A 12,333-nucleotide genomic window follows, 5' to 3' on the forward strand; every position below is an offset into this window, starting at 1 on the left:
ACTCAGTTCCCTCAACTGGTTGTGAACATTCTCTTAACAGGCCTAGCTTCTGATCAGCTGCTCTCTAGTTCTGTACATTGTAGTACAGAGTTTTTAATGCCCAAACACCATCTTTCCTCTAATCCCAGGAAACAAAGAGTGCCCCAGAGAGCCAGGCACACAGGAAGCATCCTGTGGAAAGAACCCAAGAATGGGAACTACACTGGCGACAGTACCGACTCTTGTGGGGGATCCGTGCGACCTTTTGGCCGAGGCCTTCAGGACACAAGGCCCCCGCCGACAGACGCGACCCTCCCTTGGGAGGGAGGCAGGGCGCGGGGGCGGGGGCCTTAGCCTCGGGCGCGTCACTCGGCACAAAGGAGACAGCAGGGAGGCGGCCGCAGGAGCAAATCTGCGCTCGCCAGCCACTTGAATTGCGGTTACAGACCTGCAGCTCCCCTCCCCCTCCCCACCCCGGCCCGGCCGCCCGCCCGCCCGCCTGCCTTTCTGTCTCCTCTCTCCCTCCGTACTGGCCGGCCCGGGTCCATTTCCGGGCTCCGGGTATTTGGTATTGATCAGGGCCGGGGGCGCGAGCAGGTGGCTGCGGCGGCGCAGCCTGCTGCGCCCGGGTCCGTCTCCCGCCGCCCTTGTCGCCAGCCCTTGCACGGCGGCCCGCCCCGTTCTCCGGGCCTGAGCGCTGCCTCCTGGACTTTGCGCCGCGTCGGGCGCTGCTGCTGCTGCGCGCCGGGCCGTGGTGTGTGCAGGCGGCGGCCGGGAAGCCGGAGGCGAAGTGCAGCCCGGACCCCAGGCCAACATGGCTGAAGTCACCATCGACCAGTCCAAGCTGCCGGGAGTCAAGGAAGGTAGGGGCCGGGCCGTGGAGCGCGCGCCGGGCCCCTCCGGCTTCCAGCGCCGGGTCCTTCCCGAGGGAGGAGGGCCTTCCTAGTCTCGGGGGCCCCCCGTGGCCTTCGCTTGGCGCCCACCGGGTGCCGGCCCGCCCTGGCCGGGAAGAAATTGAATTCCGGTTCTGCTGTGGGACCTTGGGCAAGTCGCCTAAGTTCTGAGCCCCAGTTTTTCTCCACCGTCGGGAGATGGGGGGAGAGGCCAACACTACTCTCATCAAGTGGTTGTGCAGAGGTTCTCTGGAATAGCCGTGCCGTTAGTGAAAGCTCCAGACCTGGGTTCCTCTGACTTATTTCTCTTCTTAAAAATTCAGGCCCAGCCTAACTGGCTTGAAGGCTAGGAAGTGGGGAGTGGTTGACGTTCAGTTCCTTGTGGAACCTTTGTTTTGAAACTTGACTCTTTCCCTCCTTCTGTCTACGTTTCCTAGCGCTGCGTCTGGCTGGCTGACTTTCCCACCTTCTTCCAGGTTTAAAAGTTTAGTCTGGGCACTGCCCAGCGCGAGCAGCCAGATGGGAAGCTGCTATAAATAAGCGTTTTCTCACAAAAAGGAGTAAGCGAAGGGGAGCAGGGGACTCATTGTGATCTTGATTTTTACTAGCTTCCTATACTGATATCCAGATGTAAGAGCTTGATTACTACTGGTCTGGCTTGACTTCTAGCAAGAAGCCCACTGACTTCTTGCCTCTTGTCTTCATCCTAGACCTTTTTTTTTTTTTTTTTTTTTTAACTGAGCTCTTGGGTGCTGGATCGCCGTAATCTTTAGTAATCTTAGGCTGTTATTTGTCCCTGGGAAGCATGGAAGTCCCAGAGTGCTATCCGGGCTTGCAGATTGCTTCTGTAGTGGATGTCATTTGTTTCAGCTGACTCTTGTGGTCTTAGTTGTCCTGGGAAGGTGGAATTGAAAAGGATCTTTGCTTTCTTGGAACTGTGTGTTTCATTGCCAACCTGATTTGACTCATAGGGTCTTGTGGCTGCTAGGGCTGAACCCAGGATCCAAAGAAAGCTTGACTGCTTTAGGCCCCAGAGTTCCAAACACCAGGAGACAGTCGCTGGTTTTGTATAGAATTTTTAAATGCCTTTCGGCCTGTCCTGTTGTTCCTAAAGGATGTTAGAGTTTTTTAGGCCGGAGATTTTTTAGCAAGCGGTGTTTTTCAACCCTTGAGTTCCCATCCTGGTTTTGGTAAAGGTTCTTGCATTCATATGTAAATGATTTTTTCTTTGCACTGTCAAGGCTGGAGCCAGAGTGGTGGGAAAGGTAAATTTGCTCTTTGAAGGTCCTAGTCTTAGAGATAGTCTTTAACCTTTGTGGTATGAAGTTGTGTGTGTGTGTTTATATATATCCTTGTATATATAATGCTTCCTTGGGGGGTGTGAGGAGTAGGATAAGAATTGGAGTTCAGACACAACCTCAATTTGTAAACTAGGGCTTCCCTGGTGGCTCAGTTGGTAAAGAATCTGCCTGCAGTGTGGGAGACCTGGGTTTGATCCCTGAGTTGGGAAGATCTCCCAGAGGAGGGCATGGCAACTCACTTAAGTATTCTTCTCTGGAGAATCCCGGTGGACAGAGGAGCCTTACGGGCTATAGTCTACAGGGTTGCAGAGAGTCAGACACAACTAAGCACAGCACACAGTCATGTAGTGCTATGAATTTACCTTGCTCCCTGTACATGTTAGTGACCTGAAACGAACTTGAAACTCACTTTCTTATGTATGCGTTTATATTACTCTTAGGTCTTTTGGTTTCTAACCAAGATATGAATGGTTAATTCTAGTATATTCTTTCTCAAGGGTTTCAACAAACACTTTCCATCTATAAATGCGAGATTTTTCCATTGCTAAACTCTGGCGTTTAACTCATTTGGATTGGTTTTTGTTTTACACAACTTGATGTGAGGCAGTCCAGTTTATATAATATGGTAAATTGGTATGGAAATTTATGTAGCTGTTTCATTACATTAGAATTACATATATTAATTTACTTTGAAGGTGGTCAGAAATTGTTGAGAAGATCTTTGTTTTTGTAAGCATGTGATTTTTCTGGTTCAAAGATCATCAAAGGAAATGATACACTATAGTAGGAATGTCCTAATGGCAGTGTGGTTTTTGTTCTGGGAGGTATTCACATCTAATAAAGTGTATCTTTCTCTAATATAAGTCTTGATTATAGTCTGGTTGCTCCCTAATGATTTTTTTTGGACCCTAATTAAAGAAAATAAAGTTGGTGACCATGATTGGGTAAAACATACACAAACATTGAGACTGTTCTTAATATTGAAACTCTAACTCAGTTTGAAAAGGAAGTTTAGTAATAATTTGATTAATATTCTGGCATAGATTTTTAAACTCCAGTTTTAAAAACTCTCTACTTCTCTTATTAATGTAAACCTTTATATACAATTACAATTTGGAATCATTGGGCAGATTCCAGTAGAGACTGAGAAGAACAATGCAGTGGATGTCTGCCCCTTCCCACTGCCCTTTTCTTTAGGAAGGGGCTGGGCGCCCTGGGACTTTTTTTGTGAACTTCTCAACAGAGGTCATGGTAGCGGCTGACTTTAGGGAAGGGGAATATTTGAAAACTTTTTTCTTCTAGGTTAAAAATCTAACACTTGCTTAGTTTTAAGATGGTCAAAGATACTCATCATTTGGACAGATCTTTGAAAAAATAACTACTGCAGTAGTTTTACCTTGGGAAATCCCTCTTAAAATAGGAGACAGAGATGTGTTTGAGTTCATTTGTAGTGAAAAGAATTAAGTCAAGAATTAAGTCTAAGATGAATTTTAACATACATCATTGTTTCTGGGTTTAAAAGCATTTTTTGGGGGGGAACATCTGCATACTTTTTGTAATGGAAATACTGTTGCCATTGTTTAGAAATAATGCTTTATTTCTTTGGAAACATTTGAGGTTCTCTGCTACAAGATTTGAAATAATTCTCAACCATTTTTTTATATCAGTAGATGTATATCTCAAATGCATCGTGCAATTTGTGAATGCTAGACAAAAGTATTCTCCAATAGAAAAAAGTTCCAACAATATTCCACATTTTTTTTTTAGTTTAGATCAAAGCTTTTTTTCCCTTTTAAAAAAAAAAAGCACAAACTTAGATTTTTGGTCAGTTTTAGCTTCTTTGCTGAATTTTCTTTCTAAAACCACAATCCAGACTCCCCACTTTTTGCTGTCTCCAGTCTGATTCCCATCGCTGTATGTCTGACTCTTTGTGACCCCCAAGGACTGTAGCCTGCCAGACTCTGTTCACGGGATTTTCCAGGCAAGAATATTGGAGTGGATTGCCATTTCATTGTCCAGGGGCTCTTCCTGTCCCAGGGATCAAACCCATGTCTCCTGCTTTGGCAAGCGGATTCTTTATTGCAGAGACACTGGGGAAGCTGCTTCCATAGCTCTACTTAGTTTGAATTGCTCATGCTAATCTTGCTCTTTCCTGTATTTAGCAAAGTTTTCACATTATCTTAAGATTTTGGTCTGAGAGGTGTAGACTGTGCATCAAAGCCATTTCTAGACTCTTTAAAGTTTATTAATTCCTTTGCAGTTTTTTAGTCATTAGCGTTTTCCCACTTTTAAACATTGAGCATGAAATATACAATCTACAGTCCTCTCATCTACCAGGCCAACCTTCTTTCTTCTTTCCTCTCAGCAGTAAGGGAATTTATTATGTATTATGTATTTTTACTGCCCTTCATATGGGAAGTTCCAACATCTCCAAAGTTAGTTTACTTGATTAGTATCTGATGAGCACCTGTGCACTTGTGGTAGAGACGTTTCTTGAAATGAAGGTAGCTAGCTATTCTGAGAGCAAATTCTTTTTCTTTAAAGATCAAAGTTAATGATTTTCAGAAATATGCCTAGAAAGCACTGATTCATTTTAGGTCCAGAACACCATAGTGGCAAGATGAGGGTAAATTAAATTAATGGCGTTAAGTCCAGAACTTTAAGCAGAAAGATATAAAATTATGTCTGTTACAGTAAGTTAATCAAGTAGTCCCAAAGATCTAAAGCATGTGGCATGCCCACAAGACACATAATGTGATGGAGGTCTCTAAGAGGTCCATTTTCTGGCTCTCAGACAAACTCAGTTTCTCTTTTCCTCAAAATTCCATAGGTTTTTTTGGGGGTAGGGGGTGGTTATTGTTTTTTAGTGAGACCTGTGCTAAATCTTGACTTAGGTATGTGTCTTGTTTTTCTTTACCTTGATCTGGCTTCACATCTTTCACATAGCTGGCAAAGATTCAGCAAATATGTGAATGTGTGAATGAATAAATGAGTAAATCATGGACTACTAAATTCTCTCTGTTAGTTTAGAAATCCTATCTCTGGCATAATTTCCTGTTCCTTCTCAGAGCATAAGTTCTTAGAGGGCAGAGATAATGCCTTTTAACCTTGATATCATGTATCTTAGTGCCACTATTACAGTTATGAAAATGTTTTATGTATTTTTTCTAGTGTTTTTTTTTTTTCTCATAGATATGTCTTATAAATGGAATCCATACAAAGTTATGGATAACATAGAAAGTAAAAAAAAAAAAGTCATTGCGTGCTCTTCCTTGTGATTTGGAAGGTAATCATTATTAAGAATAAAATTTTAGTGAAAACATTTTTGAAAATGCTATTTGGTGGTTTGAATTTTTTTTTTTGAGTAATAGGTTTAATTTCCCCCCCCCCCCGAGGTAAAATGCAAAGCAGTATCATATAATTTGGAAGCTGGAAAGAACCTTAGATACATATTTTTTAGAGATTTATGTGTGTCACCTATTGTGTGAGGGTAGTTTCACAGTAAAAAGTGTCCTGTGGTGGGTGGTGTGATCTGTGCTGGAAAGGCAGTCCTAAAGAGTTCAAGGAGATGTTCAAGGAGTTGTTGTAAAGAACTCTTGAAATTCCACCCTGAATGCCTCTCACATTGCTATATGCAGGTATGTAGTACCTTCTTAAATAAATACAGTGATTTTTAAAAACTGAAATAGCTGCTATTTGTAAAATAAAGATTATGTTAATAATTCAAGAAATGCCTTTTTTTTTTAAACTGACAAGTACATAAAGGCCAACTTCTCCCTTGTGGGAAACTATTAGAAACCACTGCTCCACCAGATTTTCCAGATGAAAATCTGAGAGCCAGGATGGGGAAGTGAGTTGTAGTAAACCCCTTAGACTTAACATATCTAAAAATTGCCACCTAGGGCCTAAATTTAGAGAAGTTTAGAGTTGAGTATTCCACAGCTCAGTCTTCCCTCCTCTCTCCTTTTTCACCTTCCCCTTCCTTTCCCGTCTCCTCCCTTCGTCGCTCTTCTTTTGTTCCCTCTCTGTGTTCTTCTCTCTCTTTTCAGTTATTCTGTAGATAAAAAAGAATCACTCCTGATGTATTTCCTTAATGGGTGTATGTGTGTGTGCTCAGTCATTCAGTTGTATCCTTCTATTTGCAGCCCCATAGACTGTAGCCTGCCAGGCTCCCCTGTCCATGGAATCTCCCAGGCAAGAATACTGGAGTGTGTTGCCATTTTCTTCTTCAGGAAATCTTCCTGACCCAGGAATCGAACCTGCATCTCTTGTGTCTCCTGCATTGGCAGGCAGATTCTGTACTGTTAGAGTCCCCGGAGAAAAACAATGGTATAAAAATAATGAGTGGCAAAACAATTTCAGAGCTTTTTCTCAAGTTGTTTTAGGGATAATGTTTGATATGAATGTTAAAAAGTTGACCTAGGTTTCATTTTATTTTTTAATTAAAAGCTTTTTTTTTTCAGGTTTTTGTTTTGATTCAGCAAATGAATTGCTGCATGAACTACAGGAGGTCATATTCCTGCCTCAGTGGTTTTTCCTACACAGAAGATGCATTTCCTCTCTGTACACTCAACCTGAAGGGGCTAATGTTTAGAGGCTTGGATATTTTAAGACGATTAAACATGTTGTGGAAATAAAGCTGTGGGCCATTATCTTTCCTTAGTTCTCTTCAGAGATGTAGAGTTTTGATTGAGATAAGTGAATTTTTGCCTCAGTAACAAAAAACAGTGTGATACTGCACACTTCTCTTGAAATCCCAGTTTTTTAAGTAAAGGAGTGTATTTTACAATTAACTACCCTGAGCTATAGGGGGGAAAAATAAACCTTATCACAGCTATGTTTGCAATTTCAGATGTAGCCACTGGAAGGATTGTTGGATTAATGCTCTAAGCTGATGACCTATTTAAAAGTGTCCTGTGCTTCAAAACTGTAAAATTAGGGTGCCCTAGATCCTAAATAAGAACTACAAAGGATAATTGGTCTTATATACCTTGGGGTTATATAGACTGTTTATTCCCAGATGTTTGAATTTAGAAATCAGTACAAGGATTTCTAGATACTGTTGTGTGGTTTATGTGCTGTGCTTAGTTGCTCAGTTGTGTCTGACTCTTTGTGACCCCATGGAGTGAAGCCCACCAGGCTCCTCTGTCCATGGGGATTCTCCAGGCAAGAATAATGGAGTGGGTTGCCCTGCCCTTCTCCAGGGGATCTTTCCAATCCAGGGATTGAACCCAGGTCTCCTGCATTACAGGCGAATTCTTTACAGATTGAGCTACCAGAGAAGCCCAGATACTGTTGTGTTGGCTAAAAGAGAAGAGTTTTTCAGTGAGCTGGAACAGAAGACCCAAATGAACTTTTTGGCCAACCCGCTGATTACGTTCTTTGCAGCCAAATAGAGAGAAGCTCTATATAGTCAGCAAAAATAAGACTGGGAGCTGACTATGGCTCAGATCATGAACTCCTTATTGCCAAATTGTTATCAGACTTAAATTGAAGAAAGTAGGGAAAACCACTATAGACTATTCAGGTATGACCTAAATCAAATCCCTTATGATTATACAGTGGAAGTGACAAATAAATTCAAGGGATGAGATCTGATAGAGTGCCTGAAGAACTAGAGGCAGTGATCAAGACCATCCCCAAGAAAAAGAAATGCAAAAAGGTAAAATGGTTGTCTGAGGAGGTCTTACAAATAGCTGAGAAAAGGAAAGATATGAAAGGCAAAGGAAAAAGGGAAAGATATACCCATTTGAATGCAGAGTTCCAAAGACTAGCAAGGAGAGATAAGAAAGCCTTCCTCAGTGATCAGTGAAAAGATATAGAGGAAAACAATAGAATAGGAAAGACTAGAGATCTTTTCAAGAAAATTAGAGATTCCAAGGGAACATTTCATGCAAAGATGGGCACGATAAAGGACAGAAATGGTATGCACCTAACAGAACCAGAGGATATTAAGAGGAGGTGGCAAGAATACACAGAAGAACTATACAAAAAAATATCTTCATGACCCAGATAACCACGATGCTGTGATCACTCACCTAGAGCCAGACATCATGGAATGTGAAGTCAAGTGGGCCTTAGGAAGCATCACTACGAACAAAGTTCGTGGAGGTGATGGACTTCCAGTTGAGCTATTTCAAATACTAAAAGATGATGCAGTGAAAGTGCTGCACTCAATATGCCAGCAAATTTGGAAAATTCAGTGGCCACACGACTGGAAAAGGTCAGTTTTCATTCTAATCCCAAAGAAAGGCAATGCCAAAGAATGTTCAAACTACTGCACAATTGCACTCATCGCACATGCTAGCAAAGTAATGCTCAGAATTCTCCAAGCCAGGCTTCAACAGTATGTGAACAGTGAACTTTCAGATGTTCAAGCTGGATTTAGAAAAGGCAGAGGAACCAGAGATCAAATTGCCAACATCCGTTGGATCATCGAAAAAACAAGAGTTCCAGAAAATCATCTGCTTTATTGACTACGCCAAAGCCTTTGACTGTGTGGATCACAACAAACTCTGGAAAATTCTTCAAGAGATGGGAATACCAGACCACCTGACCTGCCTCCTGAGAAATCTGTATGCAGGTCAAGAAGCAACAGTTAGAACTGGACATGGAGCTACAAACTGGTTCCAAATAGGAAAAGGAGTACGTCAAGGCTGTATATTTTCACCCTGCTTATTTAACTTATATGCAGAATACATCATGAGAAATGCTGGGCTGGATGAAGCACAGGCTGGAATCAAGATTGCCAGGAGAAATATCAAAAACGTCAGATATGTAGATGACACCACCCTGATAGCAGAAAGCGAAGAACTAAAGAACCTCTTGATGAAAATGAAAGAAGAGAGTGAAAAAGTTGGCTTAAAACTCAACATTCAGAAAGCTAAGATCATGGCATCTGGTCCCTTCACTTCATGACGAATAGATGGGAAAACAATGGAAGCAATAACAAACTTTATTTTTTGGGGGCTTCAAAATCACTGCAGATGGTGACTGCAGCCATGAAATTGAAGGACGCTTGCCCTTGGAAGAAAAGTTATGACTGACCTAGACATATTAAAAAGCAGCGACATTACTTTCCCAACAAATGTTCATATAGTCAAAGCTATGGTTTTTCCAGTAGTTGTGTATGGATGTGAGAGTTGGAGTCTAAAGAAAGCTGAACGCTGAAGTATTGATGCTTCTGAACCATGGTGTTGGAGAATACCCTTGAGAGTCCCTTAGACGGCAAGGAGATCCAACCAGTCCATCCTAAAGGAAATCAGTCCCGAATATTCTTTGGAAGGACTGATGTTGAAGCTGAAGCTCCAATTCTTTGGCCACCTGATGTGAAGAACTGACTCATTGGAAAAGACCCTGATGGTGGGAAAGATTGAAGGTGGATGGGAAAGGGGACGACAGAGGATGAGATGATTGGATGGCATCACCGACTTGATGGACATGAGTTTGAATAAGCTCCTGGAGTTAGTCATGGGCAGGGAAGCTTGACGTGCTACAGTCGATGGCGTCGCAAAGAGTTGGACACGACTGAGTGACTGAACAGACTGACTATTTTTAAAAGGACACCACAAACACGCATACTCGAAGTGTTTTTTTTTTTTTTTATGTCACTATTTCAATAAAACAAACACACACATTAAGATATGTAGGTCTTCATATGATATTGGTAACCATACACTGACAGAAAGGCACTGAAAACTTTCTAATAAACCAGAACCAGTGTAAAACCAGTCTTGCTTATATATCAGTGTTTTTTTCTTTTTAGCCAGGCTCATTGATGTGTAATTCATGTATAGTAAAAGTTCTTCTTAATGTGCAGTTCTGAGTTTGACAAATGTTTGGTCTTGTAACCACCACAGCAGTTAAGATATAGAACAATTGCATAACCCCCAAATTGTTCTACCCCTTCCTCCCCACCCCAACCAACCACTGATTTGTTTTCTGGCTTTGTACTTTTGCCTTTACAAAAATGGCATATAAATGGGATCACGCAATAATAGCTTTCTGTGTTTGACTTCTTTCGCTTAGCCTAATACATCTAATACCATGTGTATATCAGTAATTTTGTTCCTTTTCATTGCTGAATTCCAGTGAATGGCTGTACCACATTTGCTTATCCATTCACTAGTTGATGAATATTGAGGTGTTTTTACTTTTGGTGGTTATAAATAGTCTCTATAAACATTTGCATACAATTTTTTGTGTGTGTGTGAATGTGTTTTCACTTCCCTTGGGTTAGCACCTGTGCTTAGTTGCTCAGTCATGTAAGACTCCTTGTGACCCCTTGGATTGCAGCCCGCCAGGTTCGTCTGTCCATGGGGCTTCTCCAGGCAAGAATACTGGAGTAGATTGCCATGCCCTCCACCAGGGGATCTTGCCAATCCCAGGGACTGAATTTAGGCCTCCTGCATTGCAGGCTGATTCTTTACCTACTGAGGCACCAGAGAAGCCCAAGAACACTGGAGTGGGTACTCTATCCCTTCTCCAGGGGTCTTCCTGACCCAGGAAACAAACTTGGATCTCTTGCTTTGCAGGCGGATTCTTTACCAGCTGAGCTACCAGGGAAGCCCTGGGTTAGAACCTGGGGTAGGATTACTGGGTTGTATGGTGAATATATGTTTAGCTTTATAAGAAACTACCAAACTGTTTTTCAAAGTAGCCGTACCATTTTGCATTCCCGCAGGCAGTGTATGTGAGCTCCAATTGCTCTGCATCCTTGTCTGTACTTTACATTGTCAAGATATATTTTAAAAATTTTTAAGCAATTTTCTTAAGGGTTTAAATTCTGGTTCTGTTGTTTTGTAGCTGTGATCTAAATTTTAACAGTATAATATTACCTCATGTGGCTTTAATTTGCATTTCTGTAATGACTAGTGATTGGAGACTCTTCTTGTGCTTATTTCCTATTCTTACATCATTTGTTGAAGTGAGTGTTCTAAAGTTTGCCTTTAAAAAAACATCAGGCCGTTTTCTTGTTATTGAGCTTTGAGAACTCTTTATGTATTTGAATTCAACTCTCTTTTCAGATAATATTTTGTAAATATCAGTGGTCTTTGAACCTTGGTGCAATGTTATGAGCTTTGCTGTGAGCAGGTTCCTGCTCTACTTGATATCAGCTGAATCTCTTGGAGATTAGTCCCAGGAAACTGTAGTCTTTTATACCCAGATTATACATTGGGCTTACAATGGACATTTGGAATATACTGACTAAAAATACTGTGGCCACCGTAATGCAGGGATGCATCCTACCCTACTTTAATTTTTTGTTTTTTCAGTAGCAACTCATTACCTTTATCAGCGTTAAAGAATGGCAGCATGTTTTTCCTTTTGGTAATTGAAATTTGTTCCTCTAGGATAGAAGTTTGCAAACTATGGCCTGTGGGCCAGTCCAGCTACCCACTGCTTGTTTTTATACAGTGGAGCTGAATATAGCCTTTACATTTTTAAATGATTGAAGAAAAAGAAGAAGAATGTTTTGTGACAGGTAAAAATGATATGAAATTCAAATTTCTGTGTCTAAAGTTTTATTGGATCATAACTTTGCTCATTTGTCTACATACTGTCTGTGGCTGCTTTTGTGCTGTAAAGGCTGAAATGAGTGAGTAATTACAGCACAGACTATGGTCAGAAAAACTTACATTGTTTACTCTCTGTTACTCTGTGGAGAAAAGATAATTTCTCTTGGACCATTTCAGTGAAACCTTTTAAAAACTTCCCTAATGGTTTTTTTTTTTTTTTGATGCTTCATTAATCACTATAAACATCAGTTATCAAAACTTTTTTTTGATATAGTGGTGCACTGTTGGAGACTATTATTGGTTGAACCCATGTGACAGCATGTATTATTTTTGTAGTGACTTTTAAAAATATAGACTTACATTTGATTTTCCTTTTTTTGAAGAAGAACATGTGCTTCTTTGAAAACATCTAGGTACTTCAAAATTGATTATCAAAGTAGAAACCTTATGTAAAGTAAGAATAATCCATTTGCCAGTTCTGAGTAAGGGCCAGTGGGGCTTTCATAGGTGAAGTGTATGAATAAACAAGTTCAACTTTTGAAAAGTTTGCTTATGATTCTTAGTTTATTACTTATTACTGACTCTCTCCAAAACACGCAAACTAACATTTGCATGAATGAAGTGTCACTTTGTCTCTTGGAA

At 41.1% G+C, this 12,333-nt stretch overlaps 1 protein-coding gene across 3 annotated transcripts in view; it reads left to right on the forward strand.

The window, feature by feature from the left end:
• The first annotated feature begins 552 nt into the window (after window positions 1–552).
• The window catches only part of CCDC50 (coiled-coil domain containing 50), an 80,188-nt gene continuing 68,407 nt past the window's right edge, over window positions 553–12,333 (forward strand). For all 3 annotated transcript variants that reach the window (XR_015133981.1, XM_086319608.1, XM_086319616.1), the window contains exon 1: window positions 553–842. Coding sequence is in view for 2 of the 3 variants with exons in the window: in XM_086319608.1 (XP_086175734.1) it covers window positions 794–842 (49 nt within the window). In the remaining variant the exon portion in view is untranslated. The remainder of the gene's footprint in view (window positions 843–12,333) is intronic.

This window comes from Bos grunniens, chromosome 1 (assembly GCF_055505025.1).
Source record: "Bos grunniens cultivar Pamir isolate PY7600 chromosome 1, Bosgru_T2T1.0, whole genome shotgun sequence".
Classification (NCBI taxonomy): domain Eukaryota; kingdom Metazoa; phylum Chordata; class Mammalia; order Artiodactyla; family Bovidae; genus Bos; species Bos grunniens.